This window comes from Fundulus heteroclitus, unplaced genomic scaffold (assembly GCF_011125445.2).
Source record: "Fundulus heteroclitus isolate FHET01 unplaced genomic scaffold, MU-UCD_Fhet_4.1 scaffold_41, whole genome shotgun sequence".
Taxonomy (NCBI): Eukaryota; Metazoa; Chordata; class Actinopteri; order Cyprinodontiformes; family Fundulidae; genus Fundulus; species Fundulus heteroclitus.
Genome location: NW_023396824.1, coordinates 447849 through 470892, shown reverse-complemented (window position 1 = coordinate 470892; position 23044 = coordinate 447849). Strand labels below are relative to the sequence as shown.

Below are 23044 nucleotides of genomic sequence, written 5' to 3'. Positions count from 1 at the left end.
TATTTTTCGCTCTTCTGAATTTTTAATTCCATGACTATTTCTTAGGTGCCTGCCTATATAGGTAAATTCAGAACGGCAGAGTGGGCAGCAAACATTCTGCTTTGGGGGCACCATGTTGATATGTGAATCTGAAAAATAAGATACGATAACACGAGCTTTATTAATATCTCAAAGCCAGGAACAGGGCCCCCTTTCCTCGCATGGTGCATAAGAGCTTCACACTCGAAGTTAACTTAATTAAAAACAACAACTTACCGTGTAAATGAGTGAACAGTGGAGGGGAACGTAGTCCACTCTGCTCCTCTTCTTCTTCTTTATGAATTTTTCTGGCGGTTGGCACGCAACGAAACGGTGCATGCTCCTCGGTCAGTCGTTGATTGGCATGTTAAGTACGTACAGCTGCGTTCTGCTCATGCAATCAAGAGTTCAGCAAGTGGCTGCAGGTGTACAAAATAAAGCATCCTGAGAACCAGGGGAGACACTGAGTAGCCTGGCCCACCTCACACCCACCATGGAGGTCTCAGGATCAGCCCTGGCCCTCCTAACACACACACACACACACACACACACACACACACACACACACACACACACACACACACACACACACACACACACACACCCATGGACCATGGAGCACCAACCTCCATAACCTTCACCTCCAGCCTAATCCTACACCAAAATGTCAAAATCCGCTTTCCCTGAAATTTTGGTACAATGCTTGACAATCCACGGGATTTAACACATGATATTTGGGTAAGAGGGGTCAAATCGCCTAACCCTACAGAGGGTTCTGACCCTACAGAGGGTTCTGACCCTACAGGAGGTTCTGACCCTACAGGAGGTTCTGACCCTACAGAAGGTTCTGAGGGTTCTGGCCCTACAGGAAGTTCTGAACCTACAGGGGATTCTGAAGGTCCTGACCCTACAGATGGTTCTGAGGGTTCTGAACCTACAGGAGGTTCTGACCCTACAGGGGGTTCTGACCCTACAGGGGGTTCTGAAGGTTCTGACCCTACAGGAGGTTCTTACCCTACAGGAGGTTCTGACCCTACAGGGGGTTCTGAAGGTTCTGACCCTACAGGAGGTTCTTACCCTACAGGAGGTTCTGACCCTACAGGGGGTTCTGAAGGTTCTGACCCTACAGGAGGTTCTGAGGGTTCTGACCCTTCGGCCCCTAAACAGGACTAAAATCTATGTTCTGACCTCAGCAGAGCAGAGCTGCATGATGAGCCTCAGATCCAACAGAACCAGAACCGTTCTGCTGGAAGAAGAGAGAAAATCCTCCAAACAAGATCTGAAAGTCTCTGAGCTGCTGCAGAAAGTGTTTCCATGCTCACCAAAGGAGAAACTGGAGCAGATCAAACTTTATCTTTACTCAGTTTTAGATTTTACCTTCAGAAAGAAGGAAATAAAAAGATTTGATGTAAAATCCTGAAGAAAAGCTTCATCCTCTGATTGAAGAAACCATCATTTACTCACTGAGCTGTTTGCAGCAACAGATAAAAGGACCAGAGCTGCCCAAACATTTGCAGAAAACATCTAAAATATGCTGAAAAACCTGCAGAAACTGCATCAAAATGAAGCAAACATGCAGCCTGAAAACTTTAGAGTTGAGCTTTATTTCAGATTTCTGGGTTACAGGCTGAAAATGAAGCAGAGAGAAAAAAGATCAACTTTGCAGTTTTGTCAGATTCAGATCAAAACTCCATTGAGCCACTAAATGCAGCTTAGTTTTCATTTGATCCTCATTGGTCCACAGAGCCAAACAATATCAGACACTAAATGACAGACATGATCAGATAAACAGGATCAACATCTCTCTGTATAATCTGACCCAATCTGTATAATATGATTGAACTTGATTTTGTAAAGTGCCTTGAGATGACATGTTTCATGATTTGGCGCTATATAAATAAAATAAAATTGAATTGAATTGAATAAGGTCATCATCAGGATCCCAAACTGCTGCAGCTTCAACCTCTGGATCATCAGGACAGCTCAGCTTCTCTCCTCTTCTACTCCTACTCCTCCACCACCTGCAGAGAGAAGAAGCAACAGAGGAGATCAGTGAGTGTTTCAGCCTCTGGAAGCTGAACATGAACATCTGTTCCTGAAACATCAGCTGACTAAGAAACATGGAGGCTGTCCCTGAACACATCTGGATGAAACTAGTGAGAGAAGGACACATGTCCAGATGTGCTGAGTGGACTTCAGCAGAGCTTGTGCTCTGTAGAAAGACCACATGGTGACTAAATGTAATGATGGGCTGTGAAATCAGTGATCTGCAGGCTGCAGTCAGACTGATCTCAGAGCTGTGACAAAGATGAAACTGATCAGCTGTTTCCTGTTGAAATGAGAGAACAAAGAGTCTGAGATCAGATCTGATGCTCCACAGCTTGATGAATGAGGACCACTGTCTCTAGACATGGTGGAAGGCTGTCAGCTGGAAGACATCAACACAACAACAACAGGAAGACAACAAGCTGCTGGCTCCTCTGATTGGCTCATTGTTGTCTTTGTGTCCAATCAGGAAGCCTGTCACCATTCTCCTCCCACTGAGAAGCTGCAGCTTTACTGGAAACACTGGATCTTTGCTTTGGTACCAACTGGGTTCAGAACAGTTCTGCTGACAGCAGCTGGACTCACTCCAACCATCTACTTACAGAGTTTTCAGTTTGTAGTCTGGACTCTTTACAAGATCCTGCAGCTGCTGAACATCTGACTCCTTCAGGTTGTTGTTACTCAGGACCAGTTCTGTCAGATGGGACAGGTTGGACTTCAGAGCCGATACCAGATGATCACAGCTGATCTTTGACAAACTGCAGTTCCTCAAGCTGAATAAAGAATAAAAGATGTGAGCTGAAGCCACCAGGATGCAGGTTCTAACAGTCCAACAGAACCAGTTAAAGAACTCTCATTAATATTAATGACAACAAGCTGCTGCTTCAATAAAGACCTGCTGACTTCAGCTCTTCAACAATCAACAATATCAAAACTTTCAATAGTTAAAACTTGTTTAGCAGTTTTTACAGTCCTGGCTCTCATTTAGAAACTTTGTGTGGAATCCGTACTAAAAGTAAACGCCAAGAAAAAGAAAATGGAGTATGGTAAAAATATTCAGATGAATCAAACCATGCTCAGGCACAGCAGCAGCCATTTTCCTTTCTAGATCCCAGCTGTAGCGATACATTTGGTACCAGGTTCTGGCTCAGGTTCTGCCCTCTACACGCCCAGATTCAAGAAGAAACGGTCGATGCAAAGCACCTCATGAATGTTAATGTGTAGAAAATGTGTCAGCTGATCATTTTTTTATTCATGGTGACGTGGCAGCCATGGAGAAAAAGCAAAGAAACGTTGGGAAAATTTCCCAGAGAGGCGTTTATTAAATGTGTAAATCAGAGGTAAAAGCTCAGATGTTGTCCAGATTAAAACAAGTTGTTAAGAAGTTGTTAAAACAAGTTTTTAAAAAGTAAACCACGCTGTGCTCCGTGGTGAAATTCCCCTGTGGCTGTGGGTTCAGATCCATATTCAGAGGAGAGAGGTTTCCCCCCCATTATAACCCCCCCCCCCTCCCTAAAAAGGTGAGCACTGACTGGGTGGGAGCAGAAAGCCTCCTTCTCTGCTCTCTGGGGGGTGGAGAGATGCCTTTCACCTCCTCACAGGGAGGTGGAGCCACTTTCCCCTGTGGGGAACAGCACAATGCATGCTGGGAGTCAGAAGCAGGATATTGGCCAGTCCTCATTATTGGCCAGGAAATCTTTGATCCCTGAAAGCTCGTTTCCTCCATTCTCCATCTGCACGGTCTTCCAGCAGTGCCAATGCATCCAGCCAGCAGCATTACGCACGAGTGTGTTTGACTGTTTGCAGCAATTAAAGTGATTGCTGCTCACCTGGTCACAATAATCTGTGGAACACGTCACCCTGGTGATGATTGGAGAGAGGAATGTGAAGGTAGAAAACCCAGAGAAGATGTTAGCAGACTTTGATTTAAGATTTAAGATGGCATATGGGCATTTAGATTTATCTGAAATGTCCCAGATGGATTTAAGAGTCACCAGCAGCAGAATAAATAATACTGAGGTTTTAATGCTTCTGATCAAGATGATCTGTGATTAAAGTCTGATATGGAGTGAAAGTGAACGTCTGAGAGAAATCCTCATGCAGGTTGGCTGTAATTCACCACTTCACCATCTGCGTCTCCAGTTTCCCCGTCTCCAAAATGAGCGTACGCCTGGGTCAGAGCTGGCATGAGGACCACACATTTTCCCCCAAGTTCATTTTTAGAGATCCTAACTTCTGCTGGAAAGTGGCGTACACACATTTCAGCTCCATTTAGTGTCAGCAAGCTTTCTAAATGACAGCCCTGCTGACTTCAGCTCTTCACCTCTGTCAGCTCCACCAGCAGCTCCATCAATACAAACTCAGCTTCTGCAGCCAAATTATCCAAGTTTCACAGAAAACAAACAAGTCAGCAGCAATTGTGGAGCAACTATGAACAAATGGAGATTAATGCAGATAAATTAACTATTTTAATGATTCCAAAGCCATAAAAACATGATGTGATGGAGAATATTTCATGTAAACTGACTTTAGGAGCTGAAGCTCCCAGAAGCAGAACCTGCTACTGTGACATGTTGTGTCTGAGTGTTTTAGTCAGTAAAATCCTTGCAGAGCTTCTAAAAGTGCTGAAGCATCAATCAGGGATTATAGATTTGTTCCTGTCAGACAGATTCCAGCAGCTGAAATTCACTTTTCTAAACTGGCTTGAATCCCATCTGACCCGCTTCACATGAGGAGCATTTATACACACTGGGGGTCCCAATGCTGTCCGCTTCTGACCTGAGATCAGGGCTCAGACTCAGTTACACAGAGAGACAACATTAAAAACTGGCTCCAAGTCCAGGAACAAACTCAGCAAAGATTTATTACAATACAAGATCTGAACTTTGCTTTTCAGCTCAATTACATCCACTTATTCAATTATTTTAACATCATCCTGTAGAAAATGGAGAAAAACTGACCTGATGAAGGTTTAAAGAGATTAAAAACCTTCAAATAAATGAAACATCAGTATTTTATTTCTTCTCTCTTCCTCTTCCTCAGTTCTGGATAAAAGCTGCAACTCTAAACTGAAATTCAGCTCATTGTTTCATGTTTTCTGCTGATTATTGAATAAATGCTGTCAGGAAGTTAGAAAAAGAAAGAAACTTTAACTAGAGCAAAGCAGTGAAGAAGAAAGCAGACTTTACCATGAAGATCCTCAGTGTGGATCAGTAGAATATCAGCCAGATGTCTGCAGTTTAGTGTCAACACAACTTTCACATCACAGATATCAGAACTAAAACATGGAGTCTGACCTCAGTGTCTGTAGTTTGCAGAGGGGAGTCTGGAGGAAACCACAGAGTTCCTTCACTCCAGAATCTTTCAGGTCGTTTCTGCTCAGGTCCAGTTCTGTCAGATGGGACGGGTTGGACTTCAGCGCAGAGACCAGATGTTCACAGCTGATCTCTGACAACCTGCATTCATACAATCTGAATAAAGAATCAAAGATGTGAGCTGAAGCCACCAGGATGCAGGTTAAAACTGAAACATCAACAAATAGGATGTAGAAAATGAATGTCCCTGAATGTAAAAGTGCCAGAAACATGATGAACTGATGTCTGATATGTGATCCAGTAGAACTGATTTAAAGAGTTAAAGCCAGCAGAACCAGAACATGTTATCATGACGTGTGAAGGTCCAGATCAAGGTGTGGTTCTCAGCAGTGGCGGCTGCTGATGAAGATGTTCTGGGCTTAGGGTGGGGGGGGGGGGGGGCATTTAGAGCTTGGAGATTAGCAGCCAACAATAAACTCTCCTTGAACATAAATCCATCCATGATCACTTGCTGCTGCTGGATATTTAAGTCTGATGGCTCTGGCGTCCGTTTAAAATGCTGCTGTCTTCTAGTCTGGCTCAGGGTTCTGCTAGAACAGTGGTTCTCAGAGCCACAATGTTCTAAACATGGATCATTTAACAGAGTTTCAGCTCACATTGTTCTGGATTCATCTTCAAGCTAAAGCAGCAGCCTGCATGGAGGCTTTTCTCTAAGAAAACATGGCGTCTGGTTAAAGTTCTGCTCCTTCAGTCCCTGATCACTGAACATTGGTCCCATGTTCTGCTGCTGGGCTCACATGTTCTCCATCATCCTGGCTCAGTTGTTCTCAGTGGGTCTCTGTGTGTCTGGTGGCTCATTGTGAGAACTAGAACCTACCATGAGGAGACTTTCTCCACCTGCGGCCCTCAGCTGTGGATCAGCCTTCCTGAAGACCTGAGGGCAGCTCAGAGCTTTGGACTAAATAATAATCATCTGCATTTTTCACCACATCTTTGGAAACCAATGAAATGTGTCCTCTGCATTTAACCCGTCCCTCAGGGAGCAGTGGGCTGCCACTGGGTGGCGCCCCACAGCATTCTGGCTCTAAGGGTCTTGCTCAGGGACCCAGGGCAGGAGCCTGTGGGATTTGAACCAGCAAACTTGCAGTTCAAATGTGGACTACAGATCTTTGCATGGTATTAGGTTTTAGCACTAAACACTGAACAATGGAATAATGAGGCACAGACTAAATCACCATTTGACACAAGTTCTAAATTGTTAACAATACCCCCCCCCCCTTTAATTAGGAATATAAAAAGGTGAATAAAATAAATGTACTTTAGGACCTTTAGATAAAGTCAAGTTACAAGCACTTCTCTGCATACAACAGCAAAATAAAAACCCTCAGGGTGTCAATCTGATATCCCAGGTCAATAATATTTGCTTAAATGCTTATTAATTAAAGCTAAAGCCGGTAAAAGCCAAGCTAAGCCTACGCTGCAGGCCTGTTTCTCTGCTTCTGAAAATGAAGACCAAATTCAGTGGTGGCTTAACTCAAAGAGCAAATAATAAACTAAAAAGGAACCTTGGTCTAGATGAATAATAATGCTAACAGAAACACTCTGCTCCCTTTAGTCCTTTTCTCCAGTGGAAAAAACTCGGCTCACACAGTCACGACTCCCACTCCAATACTAGGCCACCTGCGGGGTCCACAGTCATCACAAACTCTTCGTCCTTGTCTCCAATGTCCCCAGAGGTCCTCTGAGTGAAAGGCTGATGGAGGAGGTGGCTGATGGAGGAGGAGGCTGATGGAGGAGGAGGGTGATGGAGGAGGTGGCTGATGGAGGAGGAGGGTGATGGAGGAGGAGGCTGATGGAGGAGGCTAATGGAGGAGGAGGAGGCTGACGGAGGAGGAGGCTGATGGAGGAGGACGCTGATGGAGGAGCAGAGAGAGAGTCCAGGAGCCGTGGAGCGCCTGAACTCCTGACGCTGGCCACGGTGGTCCAACCAGCCGGCAGACCAGCGAGGGACGTCGGCCCGGAGCGAGGCCTCACCAGGTCCTGAAGCGTCTCTGGAACCTGCTGGTGCCGTCCATCCAACCATTTTCCACTAGGCTTATCCCTGCTGGGGTCCTGAGGGCTGCTGGTGTCTATCTGCAGCTATCAGTGGGTGAGAGGCGGGGTTCACCTGGACAGGTAAGCAGTCTATCACAGGACAACACAGAGACAGACAGGACAACCAACCATTCACACACACACTCACACCTAAGGAGGATTTAGAGAGGCCAGTTAAGCTAACAGTCATGTTTTAGGACTGTGGGAGGAAGCCGGAGTACCCAGAGAGAACCCACGCATGCACAGGGAGAACATGCTACCTGCTGGTGCCTTCGCTTTGATTTAGTTTACATTTTCTGTCTTTGTTCTCCTCAGACATAAATTTTTTAGATAATGCTGTTTTATTATTTTTAGTTTACTTGTTTATGTTTATGAATGTGATCCTGGCACTACTCTGGAGGAACAAAGATTAATGTTTCATGTGACACAAGATGTGACAAAGAAATGAAAAATAAAGCTAAATAATCTTGTTATCTAAATCTTTCCCAAATATAATTAAAACATCTCCATGAATAATTCACATCATTTGACTTATTTTCCTATTTTTTGTTCTTCAGTCCAAAACATTTTAAGTGTTAAATGTTAAATCATTGACAAGGCAAAACATTTGGACAGCAGGTTGTCTGTAAAGAAAAAATGTCAGAACACAATTATGAATTAAAATTAGTTTTAAAGTAGCAGTGAAGATAAAACCTACTTCAGCTTCTTTACTTTACAGAATGGAGTCTCCAGGATCTCACAGAGACGCTTCATCTCAGAGTCTCCAATGGTTCTATATCCATCATAGATCTGATCTATTTCCAGGTCAGTCAGGGAGGGGTTGGACTTCAGAGCTGAGGCCACAACTTCACATTCAGTCCAGTAGAGCCAACAGCCCACTAGTCTGATGAGAGAAAGAATCAGATCAGTTGTAGTTAAATCAGACTAATAAAGACTGATAAACAGACTAAAAGATGATGACTAAACAGTGATGTCATCATCAGATGAACATCTGCTCTTCACATCAATGTCCTGTTTGACCCACACAGAGAATCTCTTCAGTCTCTTCGGGTCTTGGTTCTACTGCAGAGCTGCTGTGTCTCTGCTTTGGTTAAAAGCTTAATTTAACCACAAAGATGAAGAAAGATCATCTAGAGTAAAACAACAGAACTGACTAAATCTATCTGGATGTCCATGGTAGCATTTGACCGTCTCCTCTATGTAAATTATCACCAGATTATATCTAGACATATGTGAGTCTAGTGATAATACACTATCATTGTTTTGGCTTCATCTCACTTCCAAATCACCTCTAACTATACATACAAGTGACGCCTCTTCCTTTTACTGGAAGTGACCAAACTGGGTACAATTAGTGGTAATATATCAAAAAGAAAACAGGAGGCTCCAGTTTTCATTTAGTAAAGAGAGTCATGACTTAATGTAACAGATAACGGCGTTACGTTCCTTCCAAAAGAACACAGTGTGTTACTACAACTGCATCAATAAAGCAGCTTTTCTTCAGAGCATGCTCTCCGCTGCAGGAGTTTACCAGTGGCTGACTTAGTTTAGCACTTTACTTCTTCAGTGGTATAATAGCTGAAGTACATTCTACCTGGCTGCTTTCTGCAGTGGAGGGACCCCTATATCATTTACTACAAATTCTGTTTTAGCTTAATATATTGCTGCAAGAGAAGATTTTGTTACAACCATTTATAGCTGGTTGCAGCTTGTTAATGTGCAATAATTAAAAAAAAACATAAGTTCAAAAACATTTATGGCAGCAGTCCAGTGTCATTATGTTTTTTAAAAAGTGTTAGACCCAAAATATAAAGTGACTGTGTATACTTCAGATGTGAACTATATGTCCTAAAAGCACTAATAGCACTATATGAATATGACGTGCTGAAAGTATATAAGCCACCCTGAATGTACATATGTCATCTTAAATCTCTGTGTTACTCCTTTGTATTTTTATTGAAATTTCTTTTGATACACTTTTTACTTTCTACTTTTATTTGTTATTTTTTGATACACAGTATATACACTGTTTATACATTATGCACCTTTTCTTTCTGTTGGCACCTTCTTTTGATCACTAAGCCGATGAATTTCTCAACTGTGAGATCAATAAAGCTTATCTTATCTTATCTGAAAGGACGACAAAGCCTCACTGCACCAACATGTGGTTTATTATACAATGTGAGTAATTACTGTGAGATGTTTTAGAAAAAAATGACTTAAAAACACACTGGCACTAGGTGGAATTCGCAGGATGTCTATATGGTAACAGGTAAAAATATATATGATAGGTCTGTGACATTTTAATGTCCATTATTAACTACAAACATACTACAAATAGACAAACTAGAACATTAAAAAATAACTAATAAACTGTAAAAATGCCTTTTGAAAAATGCTTGTCTTTTCAATGGCTGATGATTCACCTTGTGGCAGCTGCATGGCACTGCAGTTGCCACAAGGTGCCAGAAGACCTGCCATAGGTGGTGGCAGATGGACTGCTGGCATTGTGACACCTTGTGGCAGGAGGCTGGCGATAGTTGCACAAGCTTTTATTGGAAACAATAAAACATGATTTTTTGGAAGTATTTTTTCCCCAGTGTCCTGTCAAACAATGTGGCAATAAGAATTGATGTCTTAATGCCAAATAGAGCTCGACAGATTTTGCTTTCACAAGTGGAGCAATCAGTTTTCGCCATAGTGCTCCACTTGATTTATGCATGTAAATAGCTTTATTGTGATTCCTGCAGGGAGAATTTCAAATTATATGGACACTACGATGGGAAAGTAGGAGAGTAAAGGAAAAACAAGAAGAGAAAAAAAGAAAGAGGAGAGGTGAAAGAAAGAAGAGATAATAGGGAGAGAATTATAAAACGTCCTCCGTCTGCTCCATCACCTGGAAAGAGAGATGCAAAAAGAACTGCACAACCAATAGACATAAAGAAACAGATACAATCGAGTAACACCTTGATGCCATTGCTAAATCATATGTATCATTATTCAAGCTGACATGTGTAAAGTGATACCTGAAAAAAGAAAGTGAAAGAAAATAAATAAATAAATAAATAAATTACGGGCTTTCTGTATATAAGTAAACACTTAATACCTGGAACCCTGCACCTGTGGGAGTTTGCGAGAGTGTACTATTTTAGGTGTAAATTATCCAGAAGAAAATAGCTCGAAAGTGGTTGTGGAGAACCAAAGGCCCGCCTTCCCCAAGCACCGAGGCAGGGGTCAGGGGACCCATAACCCCAGACTCCCAAAGGGCCCCCAAAGCAGGGCGCCCAAGAGGGGTCAACACAGGAAATCTGCAACCCCCCCACCCCACCCCAAGGAAAGAGGAGAGACGACCCAGAGGAAATCCCCCAGCCACCGCAATGCCGACGCCCCAAGGAGCCGCGGGAACGAGCCCGTGGGCTCGCCGGCAGCCAGCTGCGCTGAAGTGGTCACGGCCATGGGCCCTGAGGGCCAGAGGCCCTAGGGGCGCCCCGCCCCCATGGCGGGGGCCCCGGCCGACCCCTGGGGGGCCAGGCCCCGCAAAGCAGCCACCGGGAATGGGCCGGCACCCACCCGGGAACCCGCCCCAAACCCGAGGACCGCCAAGGCGCCTGCCAGCGAAGCGGAGGGGGGCAGGACGTGAGGGGATGGGCTCCGCACCTAATGGAGACTTGAGATGTTCTTGGGAGAGGGAGCGGACCGGACCCATACCTGGGGGGTGGAGAAAAAAACCCACACACTCATTTACACCATCCCTCCCTAGTGCCCCACTCACCACACACAGACTTACAAAGACGCTGTACACACATTCCCACATAACATTCACATCCAACAATCCCAAGTGGGGATTGTTGGATGGGGACTATACGACTGCCTGTGCCTGACCCCCGGCCCTGCCCCCGAACCAGATGCCCCCCGGATCAGGCCCCCCAAAGAGGGGGGGCCAACATGACCCGTACGGGCCACCCAACCAGAACCCCCCTCATCCTCTGAATATCTAATAAACCCACTCCCTCCCCCACCTTACCTTAGCCACGTCTGCCCCCAACCCCTTTCTGGGGAGAGCAGAGGCGACAGCCCCAGACCCGGCAAGCCCCCGGCTACCCACAGCAGCCCCACACCAAGACCCCGGACCCAGTGGCCCACCCTTCCTCCCGGCCCCAGACTCCGTGCCGTGATCGGGGGTGTGCAAAAGACCCCGATCCTCCCTACGCCCGCTCAGATGTTGTGTTGTTGCATGTTATTCTCAAGTGTGTTTAAAGCTGGGAGCACCGAAGAGGGTGCACGGCACAGCCCACCCCCCCTCCGGAAGGAAGCTGGTGCCAGCGCGTCCCCTCCAAGCAACTGCCCAGAACCCTCAATGTCTAAATGCGAGAGGGGGTGAAGGGAGGCAAAAACAGCAGCAACCGTGGCAGCTGGTGCTGGCCCCTTGGTGGCAGACACATGCCAGTGAAGGTGGCAGCAGAAGTGCCACTAGTAGCTACTGCTGCCACAAATTGTGCCCGGCCTGCTGGAGAGCTGTAAAACTGGAGAAATGTGCTCTCATTTTCTGGTAGCAGTTAAAAGAAGAGCAGCAGCATTTTAGACCAGCTGCAGTCAAGCCTCTAGAGGTTTATTAAACCCAGAGTAAAGTGCAGTGTAGGGATCTAAGCCAGTTGTAAATAAAGCATAGATTAAAATCTTTAGTCAGCTGTTTTAGTTTGAAAAAGATGGACTGGACCACAGATTTTAACTGAGCATCAAAGTTAAGATTATTAGGCCCCTGCCATAGCAAATGCAAAGCACTGCCTCCAATGCATGGAGGCACCTATTGCTATGCACCTAAAAACGCTTTCGAAAATTAATGCGGCCCAAACCGTAGCGTGCACCCCAACAATATAGGTATCAAAACGTGCGGCTCAGTCGGGGATGGAGTGCTATTACTTTTATTGGGGTTTCGAGTTACCATGGCAACGCAATTAGCGAAAAACCACTTCCACAGGAAATGAATGGCGTCAGGTACAGAGAAAGCCTCAAAAAAAGCCTCCAAAAAAGCTTCGCTCAATTTTCACTCTACGTAGACAAATTATACATCAAAACGTAGGTATTTTTGTCTGGAATCAGGAAATGTAACCCTCATTGGTGTAGGATTTATAGATTTTTCGCAAATCACCTCAGAGCAACACAATGTCAAAACCCTCCTCATTTATTTCCTATGGAGCTGTTTTGAAAAATGACACCTGAAAATCACAAACAATACATGTTTTCGCATCGCCGCTACTTCTAAACCATTTGATGTACAGGCATGAGACTTTCACACAAGAAGGTCCCGACCCTTCTGGCACTCACAAAAAAGGAATTTTGTGGATAACTGTTAGGGCTTTGCCGCACAAACAATTTGTTCGGGAGCAGCGAATGTGCAAAATCCTGAAAACGCTTTGAACCTGCATTTTTCGACATGAACCACTTATTTACATCGTCACTGTGCCTACACCGATTTTTGTACAAACATAAAAATGAGCACTGTAGTCCTCAAAAGCCTGCTGATACTCATGGTGAAAGAATTATTTTGATATCGCTTATACTTTTTCAGCTACAGTGAGATGTTCGGGACCTTTTTTAAACGATTTTAGCATTTTCATAAAAAAATCCCCTCTATATCATAATTTTTTGTGCCTTTATTAAAACATTTCCAGAAAAAAAAACGATAGTTTGTGTTATTCCCCTATCCGTTATGAAATAAACGCAGAAAAAATTACGTTTCTACCATTTACGGTTCCCGAGAAATCGAGCGTTGTTCGAGGCAAAGTGTTCCATTCTATTCCAATGAGACGATCTCTGACCCAAAGTCTCTGCACGCCTGCAGCAGAGACGTAAGTGAGTTTCTATGACAATGGAGCTATGCTGGCCAGAGGTTACTACAGGTCAGGGACAGGCTCCATTGACATTGCATGGCAACTTTCGACACCCACTGCAGTGGCTCTAATTAATGTAGGAATCTGAAATTCTCACAGTCACTTCCTCTTAATATTTTCAAACATTCCAGCGATTATCAGGCATGTGTTAATTTTCTGGCCCTTTTTGGATTTCACATGCTTTCCTATTGGGCCTCTGACTCAATGAGGACCTGCCAGGATGCCCAGACACGACCCCGGCCTATACAGCCCCACCCACCTGTGGGAAATGGCACTACACACTATTTTGGTCAAATGTTGAGTTCTGGGCTGAGATTTGATGAGGCTGTGATACTCAAGGAGGCCGATCTGACCCATGACCTTTGGTGACCTTTGGCGACATTAAGTATTGGCACCCTTTTGGTGGCACTTCCCAGTACAGGATTTAAACCAAACTAACAGAGTTACATCACCGGGTGATACTGAACACAACCATGTTAGTGGCTAAAGGTTAGCCTGTTGCTAACCGGAAATAGCTCTGGGAAGGCCCTACCAGTTGGTGACATCCTCTGTTCTGCAGTCAGCTTTAGAAACCTGCCTGCCTTCAGACAACTGTTTGTTAACCAATGGTTGAAGTGCAAATAAAGCCAAATGTCTCTTCTTGTGGGCTCACCTACATGTCTTTACACAGTGGGGGGCTTACTTCAAGGGTTGAAGATGTCAGTGACAGTCGTAGACACTGGGAGACAAACATAGTTGTGGACTGTTTCAGAGAACAATGAAAGCTAACCTATTACTTAGAGGTTAGGAACTAAACAGCAGACAAACCAAGGCTGTTCAACCATGCCGCTCATCCGGGCTGTTTTTCACACAATGTTTCTGATCTCTGATTTATTTAGTTTTTACAAAGAAGTCATTTACGGGCTAGATTACCATCACCAGCAGACCAGAAGTGGCCCACAGACCATAAATTCAATAGCCCTGACCTAAAGAGTGATTTTCTAAAAAGGTGAATTATGGGTAACAGCCCAATGAGTGAAGAGCTGTTTAAAGTTTAAAGTGTCTCTGGATTATTATATCTTTCTAAAAGATCAAAATCTCTAAATACCAAAAGCTGCAGCAGAGCTGACCTGAATGAGCTGAAGATTTAGAAATCTGAATGGTTGAAATAGTCCAAAGTATGAAGGAAGTAGTTAAAGGTCCAAAAACGTCCAGAACCGACTGAATAATGAAGAATAAACCGGACGGCAATAATGCTGAATCAGCATCAGTCAATGAATTCAATTCAATTCAATTCAATTTTATTTATATAGCGCCAAATCATGAAACATGTCATCTCAAGGCACTTTACAAAATCAAGTTCAATCATATTATACAGATTGGGTCAGATTATACAGATTGGTCAAAATGTCCTATATAAGGAAACCAGTTGATTGCATCAAAGTCCCGACAAGCAGTATTCACTCCTGAGGAACCGTAGAGCCACAGGGAGAGTCGTCTGCATTGTACATGGCTTTGCTGCAATCCCTCATACTGAGCAAGCATGAAGCGACAGTGGGAAGAAAAAACACCCATTAACGGGAAAAGAAAACCTCCGGCAGAACCGGGCTCAGTATGAACGGTCATCTGCCTCGACCGACTGGGGTTACAGAAGACAGAACAGAGACACAACAAGAGAGACAAAAAAGCACAGAAGCACACATTGATCTAGTAATCTGTTCTACATTAGATGGTAGTAGCGGGTGAGCCGTCTTCTCTAGATGATGTCACAGTTAACAGAACGCCAGACCAGGTGTACCTACTATGAAGAAAAAGAGAGAGAGCAAAAAGTTAAAAGCTGAAATGACGACAGTCATTTCAATGTAATACAATACAAAACTGGAGAACCGTAGAATGAAGAACAGTAAAAATCAGTAGAGTGAGAAAATTAGACCCTGATGTCCTCCAGCAGCCTAGGCCTATCACAACACAACTATAGAGATAGCTCAGGGTAACATGAGCCACTCTAACTATAAGCTTTGTCAAAAAGGAAAGTTTTAAGATTAGTCTTAAAAATAGATAGGGTGTCTGCCTCACGGACCAAAACTGGGAGTTGGTTCCACAGGAGAGGAGCCTGATAGCTAAAGGATCTGCCTCCCATTCTACTTTTAGAGACTCTAGGAATGAAGACATCTGGACTCACCGAGCCTTTCTGCAGTTCCTCACAGCTGGAATCAGTTTCCGTCGTCCTTCTTCTGATGTGTTGTACTTCTCCAGGTCCAACTCATCCAGAACCTCCTCTGACATCTGCAGCATGTAGGCCAGAGCTGAGCACTGATACTCTGAGAGCTCCTCTGATCTGTTCTCTGATTTCAGTAACTGTTGGATCTCCTGATAAACTGAGAGGTCCTTCATCTCCATCAGACAGTGGAAGATGTTGATGCTTCTGTCAGGAGAGATTCCACCAGTGTTTTCCTTCAGGTTTTTGATGACTCTCTGGATGGTTTTTGGACTGTTCTCTGTCTGACCCAGCAGGCCTCCTAAGAGTCTCTGGTTGGACTCCACAGAGAGACCATGAAGGAAGCGAGCAAACAGGTCCAGGTGGCCATTTTCACTTCTGAGGGATTTATCCATGATTCTCTTCAGGAAGTCATCCAGAGATGTTCCACTGTATTTTTGTCCCAGGAAGTTCTGCACCACCTCTGTGTTCCTGCTGGTGAAGCAGTGGAACATGTAGACTGCAGCCAGAAACTCCTGAATGCTCAGATGAACAAAGCAGTAGACTGCGTTCTGGAAGATCACGCTCTCTCTCTTGAAGATCTCTGTACAAACTTCTGGGTACACTGAGGCCTCTGTGACATCCAGACCACACTGCTGCAGGTCTTCTTGGTAGAACATGATGTTTCCTTTCTCCAGATGTTCTAACGCCAGCCTCCCCAGCTTCAGGAGAACTTCCCTGTCAGCCTCCATCAGCTCCTGTGGACTCCTCCCATGTCCTCCATGGTACTTGTTCTTCCTCCTGGTCTGGACCAGCAGGAAGTGAGAGTACATGTCAGTCATGGTCTTGGGCAGCTCTCCTCTCTGCTCTGTGGTCAACATGTTCTCCAGAACCGTAGCAGTGATCCAGCAGAAGACTGGGATTCCACACATGATGTGGAGGCTCCTGGAGGTCTTGATGTGGGAGATGATTCTGCTGGACAGCTCTTCATCACTGAACCTCCTCCTGAAGTACTCCTCCTTCTGGGCGTCGGTGAAGCCTCGGACCTCTGTTACCCTGGCAACACATGAAGGAGGGATCTGATTGGCCGCTGCAGGTCTGGAGGTGATCCAGACCAGAGCCGAGGGAAGCAGGTTCCCCTTGATGAGGTTTGTCAGCAGAACGTCAACTGATGACTTTTGTGTGACGTCAGAAACCAGCCGACTGTCTTTGAAGTCCAGAGAAAGTCTGCTTTCATCCAGGCCGTCAAAGATGAAGAGAAGTTTGTGGCGAGCCAGCTGCTCTGCTGGGAGCTTCTGGAGGGTTGGATGGAAAACATGGAGCAGCGTGAGAAGACTGTGCTGCTCACCTCTGATCAGGTTCAGCTCCCTGAATGACAGCAGAACCACCACATGGACATCTTGGTTCTCCAAGCCCTCGGCCCAGTCCAGAGTGAACTTCTGCACTGAGAAGGTTTTTCCAACACCAGCGACGCCGTTGGTCAGAACCACTCTGATGGCTCCATGTTGGTCAGGTAAGGCTTTAAAGATGTCGTGGCATCTGATTGGAGAGTCATGGAGGTTCTGGATCCTGGAAGCTCTCTCCAGCTGCTTCACCTCATGTTGGGTATTAACCTCTTCACTCTGTCCCTCTGTGATGTAGAGATCAGTGTAGATCCTGTTGAGGAGGGTTGTTCTTACTAGTTCATCACTTCCTTCAGTCACACATTCACATCTCCTCCTCAGACTGATCTTATGTTCCTCTAGAACCTCCTGCAGACCAACATCTGCTGGAAAAGAGAAGAAAAGACAACTGAAGGAAAAACCTGATTTAGTGATGAAGTTGGACCAGAAACATCTCAAACATCAGGAGGTGTCATCAGACTTTCCTTCCCTCTTTCTGTAAAGCAGTAGTGCAGCAGGTAGGTTGTTTTCTCCACCTTTTTGTTTCCATCAAAATGAGCTGCAGCTTTAAGGAGATGTTCAGTTTTAATGCATTTAACACTGTTCTGTCTTTTGTTAAGACAGTAAGAAATTCATACCATGAATAAATTACATAAATAAGATATAAAATAAGTTCATAGTTAAAAATTAGTTTGAAGAAATCCAGGGTAAAAACCGTTATAACAGTTTGTGGTTTACATTTAATCCGAGTGAGACATCTCTTCTCTGTTAAATGTGTTTGTTATTTATGTGAGGTAGTGAGTGCTCTCACTTTGACAAAATCTTTGACGTATTTTTTCTCTGGGATAACGTGCTCATGAAACTGCTCGTGTTGGATTGTAGATTTGTTCTTCGCGCTTCTGCTTTGGGAAACATTCGTCTTTGTAAGTATTGCTTTGCTCTGAAAGCACTTAAACATGGTTTGGAAGTACTTTGTAAAAGACTAAAAAAAACAAATGTCTCATTGTCATAGTTGTGCTAAAGCTAAGCTATTGGTCAATTACTTTTTTCTCTTCTGTATATTTCAGTTACAAAATAAATTAAGAAATATTCAACCGGATTGGTGAATAAAGGTTCTTCTGAGAACACAAGAAAAGAAAGCCTTGTGTGGGGAACTTTTTTCTTTAATTGTTCGCTGGCTGTCTAGCAGCACATAGGCACGTGGTGTGAGGACAGCACAAACACAAAGGGCTGAAAACAGAACCATGTCAAAGCAAACCCAATAGGTTGTTGGGTTGAACACAGACGTTACATTTACAGCAGCTGGAAATCCAGAGATTCAGGGGAAATAATCGATCCCAGAAAAACTTTAAACACTTGAATTTCCAAATCCCAACTAAAGACGAGGAATTAGTCCAACAGAGACGATAGAAGGAAGTTCTGATTGGAGATGTTCAGTCTCACCTGGAGCACAGCTGCCCTGATTGGCTGCCAGCAGTCCAGCTCCTCTTCTGGGTCTTTCTCCACACTGGGGACAGGAGGAGGGTCCTGATGGAGCAGACTGGACCCAGTATGACGTGATGCACTGTCTGCAGAACCAGTGTCCACAGCTGGTAGAGACCAGGTCCATCAGGACCTTCTGACACAAAGCACAGCAGGACCTCTGCACCTCCACATCAACGCTGCTCCTCTTCCTCCCTCTGTGAAGACATTTCTTCATCAGTGAAACAGTTCACTACCAACAGGGCGGAGCTCCTCCTGAAGCTGGAGATGTTCATGGAGGTCCACCACCAACAGCGGACCAGAAGCTTGGTCAGAGCAGAACCTCAGCTTTGCTTTGTCTTCATGGAAGCACGATGAGTTCACTCAGATGTTTTCTGAGTTCCTCATCACTTAATTGTTTCTTGAAGAAGCACAATCTGTACTTTATCTCTCTTTAAACTGTTTAGTATGGCTTTCCTCTTTATCACATTATTAATGTTCAAAGTACAGAACTTAAAGGTGCCAGAAATCACCGTATAAACCATTTCATGTAGTTGATATTGCTGCATATGTAGCTTTTCCAAAGAATTTCATTTTAATAAATAATGTAATTTTGTAGTTTTGTCAGGCCAAACATCTCTCCTCAGTAAAAAGGTTGTTATGGTAACGATATGCAGATCTACCAGGTTGACTTCACTCTGATTGGCTACAACCATATTTAAAAAACTGGTCTCCCCCCCAACATAAGCACCACTTCCCCTCCATCCACACCTCCCTTCTCAGAGCAACACTCCGTTACAAATCCATTATGGTTTCATGGATGTTTGAAGTGTTTGTGTTGCAGGTTTTCAGACACTTTAAAGCCTTCAACTGGCTTTGGACCAAAGGCTTTAAATTGGCGGCGGTATTTAGCTGTGAAACCAAATACAAAGCCACATAGACCGCAGTGGGGGGGGGGGGGGGGGGCTCCCTACAGTGCTCTGTGACACAGGAATATGCAGCTGGGACCCAGTAATTCACCTCAGTACTGAAGCAGAGAAGGAGAGCTCACTGTCAGCATTCCTGAAACACAGTTAGGTTATGTAGCTGTCTGCTGGCTCTCAACCACGGTTACACTGACAGTGGTAGTCGTCAGTCAGCAGATTTTTCAGCTACAAACACACCTTTCTTACCTTTACCACCATTTAGAAATTAAATAAACTGGTCACCAACTTCTGTGTTGGTACAGATGTTTTACAATCAGTTTCTTTGAAAACCACGACTTGAATTTCCCTCACCGTAAACTAATCTTCAGCAAAGTCCCCATATAAACTCTGGTGTGTTTGCTTGATGGTTCGCTCTGATTGGAGAACATGAATTACATAGAAAGATAAACTGTTTTCTGATCTGAGCGTTTTTTGGCAAAGCAGCAAAGCTGACCAGCCTTGGCAGTGTGCTTTGGTATTGTTACGTTAGGTAAAAAGATGGCGCTGCGCAGGCAGCACCCGGTCACATTGGCTGTATCTCTTCTTTTCCTACTTTCTCCTCTTTATAGTATTCTTTGGATTGTTTTTATATTAGTGAATATCGGATTGGGTATCCTGAACATATGTGCACTAAAGATGCCAACTTTTGGGACTTTAGTGCTTATTTTTCTGCTACTTTCGGCACTTTTTGATGCTGCACTGGGAGACCCCTTTGTCCGCGACTCTGAGTCTCCCATTGTTTATTTATTTATTTAATCAGGACAGTGCACATTAATGAACAATCATATACTCTTGTACAGATTGTAAATGAGCCAGATTATAGCATAGATGCTAATTTACATCTGTCGTCCTGAGGCAGGAACAATAAAAAAACAACAACACAAGATAACAAAATACAATATCAGTCAAAATACTAGATACACGTTCAAACAATGACATTACAAAAAATAAAATTAGTGAGTGCATGACTGAGAACTTTTAAGAAACTGTTTAAGGTGCGTTTTAAATGTACAGTAAGTGGGACATTCCCTAATGTTTGTTGGGAGGCTGTTCCAGAAGTGACCCCCTCTGACTGATAGACCAGTTTGTCCAAAGGTTGTTCTTCTGTGGGGGATCTCTAGGTCTCCTCTGGAAGAGGCTCTAGTGCAGATATGTCTGCCAGGTCTAATGTAGGTAGAAAGTGGAGGTGGGGCTAATCCATTCAGAACTTTGTAAATTAAACAACTATTTTTAAAATGGATAAAATTTTCAAACTTGAGCATATTATATTTTTCCAAAATGTTACACTGATGAAATGACAGGGGCTTTTGATCAAAGATTTTTAAGGATTTTTTGAATAATATTTCTATTGGTTTTAAAGTTGTGTCTCCAGTGAGTGAGTAGGTTGTGATGCAGTAGTCTATGTGTGAAAATATCATCGAGTGTAAGAACATTTTAGCAGAACTGATTGTCATCGATGATCTGATTTGCTTAAAGTTACGTATATTATATTTAATTTTGTTTGCAGTGATTTTGATGTGTTTTTTAATGAAAGTGTTGTGTCCAGTGTGACCCCGAGGTACTTGAACTCTTCCACAAGCTCAAGTTCCACTCCCCCCAGGAACACATTGGACCGCTCAAGTTTATGGGGTTTTTTTGTGAACATCATAGAAACAGTTTTTTTTTTGTTCAATAACAGACATGATTGAAGGAGCCAGGGCTGTATATTGTCCAGGGCTGATGTGAGGACGGACGATGCTTCCTGTGTGCTTTTAGCAGGTGTAAAAATAACAGCATCATCAGCATACATTTGGAATTGGACATTTTGACAAACATCCAGGAGGTCATTTATATATAGGGAGAACAATACCGGTCCCAAAATAGAACCTTGTGGGACCCCTGCTGGACATTCAAGGTAGGACGACATAGTACCACCAACACTCACAGATTGTTTTCTGTCGGATAAGTAAGACTTAAACCAAGCTATGGCATCATCTGCAAAGTTGAAGTGAGTCAGTTTGGACAGAAGTGCTTGATGGTCTACAGTATCAAACGCCTTCTTGAAATCCAAAAAGACTGCACCAACACCGGTGGTTTTATCAAGCAAGGAGTTCACTGTTTCTATGAAGACACAGTTTGCTGTCTCTGTGGAGTGGTACTGGCGAAACCCAAATTGCATGGGGTGCAGGAGAGAGCGGCCTTAGCTAAGATGTTTGTTTAGCAGTTTGGAAATCCACTTTTCTGCAACCTTAGATACAACAGGGAGAATGCTGATGGGGTGATAGTTTGAAATATTTGTTTTGTCTCCTGATTTAAAAATTGGTGAGACTGTGGCGACCTTCCAGTCTGATGGGACAACTGCCAATCTGATTGATAAATTAATAAGATGTGTTATTGGGCATACCAGTGTATCTCTATGGATTTTTAAAAATTGTGTGTCAAGGCCATACGCATCTTTGGCCTTTGAGGGCTTCAGGGAGTTAATAATGTTGGCCACTTCTAACTCAGAAATTTGCTCTAATTTAAAAGTTGGCTGTCCAGGATCTATGCATTTGCGAGCTATCTCAGAATGACTAAACATTTGCGTTATTTCATTGACAGAGTTAATGAAGAAATTATTGAATTCATTTGCTAATTCTTTTGGATTATTTAGCAGCTCATTATTAACCTGTATTTCCAATTTATCATTGTCCAATTTATTTTGTTTTCCAGTCAGTTTATTAATATTTTGCCATATCATTTTGCCATTTCCGTTTGCACTTTTAATGATGTCCAGGAAGAAATTTGCCTTGGCTTTACGTAAAGCGTGAGTTGTTTTGTTTCTCATGAAGGTAAATCTTTGCCTGTCAACGGTGAGACCAGATTTTAAAAACACTTTGAGTAAAATGTCTCTTTCTTTCATGAGTTTTTTACAGTCATTACTCAGCCAGGGTAGATGGTTTCCCTTTTTTTTTACTCTTTCCTTTTTTTAAAAAAGGTTCTATGGTTTCTTTTATTTTTGAGTTAAAAATCTGGGAGTTTGTTTCAATATTATTATTAGAAAATAATGTAAACCAGTTTATTTTATTTAACAAAACGTCAAGGATGTACATGTTTCGGAATAAAATTATGATTATGAAATGTAGATGAAGTGAATCGTTTTTTACCTAATTTTCGAGAGAAAAGTACAATATTATGATCAGAAAGCCCTGTGATAAGGTTGTATGTTTTAATGATCCTCTCAGTATGGTTTGTAAATAACAGATCTATTAGAGTTTCAGAGTGACTTGTTATTCTGGTAGGATTTTTAATTATTTGTGTTAAATTAAAAAAGTCTGTTATTTGTGTCATGAGTTATCTTCATGAACCCAAGCATGACCACACAAACTGAGCTCAGTTAGAGAGAGTTTATTTAGGAAGGTGAGTTGTGGAGGATGAAAACCAGAGACTTTACAGGGCTGGAGCAGACGATGAGTGCTGGAGCTGGAGAGAGTCCGTTAAAGCTGGGTGGCATGGTATAGATCTGAGCTTACTCAGAGCGGCTAGTCAGGTTAGCAGTCCATAGCAGACAACAGGGCACAGAGCAGAGTTTCTCCAGAGCAGCTTGTCAGGTTAGCAACTCACAGGATACACCAGGGAACAGAGCAGAGTTTCTCCAGAGTAGCTTGTCAGGTTAGCAACTCACAGGATACACCAGGGAACAGAGCAGAGTTTCTCCAGAGTAGCTTGTCAGGTTAGC

General features: G+C 43.5%; 2 protein-coding genes across 2 annotated transcripts in view; one reads left to right on the top strand and one right to left on the bottom strand.

Moving 5' to 3' along the window:
• LOC118560255 (protein NLRC3-like) overlaps positions 1–23044 on the top strand; it is a 943592-nt gene that overhangs the window by 624589 nt on the left and 295959 nt on the right. The window lies entirely within an intron of this gene.
• Positions 7528–23044, bottom strand: part of LOC118560256 (NLR family CARD domain-containing protein 3-like) — an 88037-nt gene continuing 72520 nt past the window's right edge. The window contains exons 4-7 of the mRNA XM_036131169.1: positions 18365–18600; positions 15525–17304; positions 8170–8355; positions 7528–7545 (exon numbers count right to left, since the gene is read on the bottom strand). Coding sequence (XP_035987062.1) covers positions 7542–7545; positions 8170–8355; positions 15525–17304; positions 18365–18600 — 2206 coding nt within the window. The 3' untranslated portion in view covers positions 7528–7541. The remainder of the gene's footprint in view (positions 7546–8169; positions 8356–15524; positions 17305–18364; positions 18601–23044) is intronic.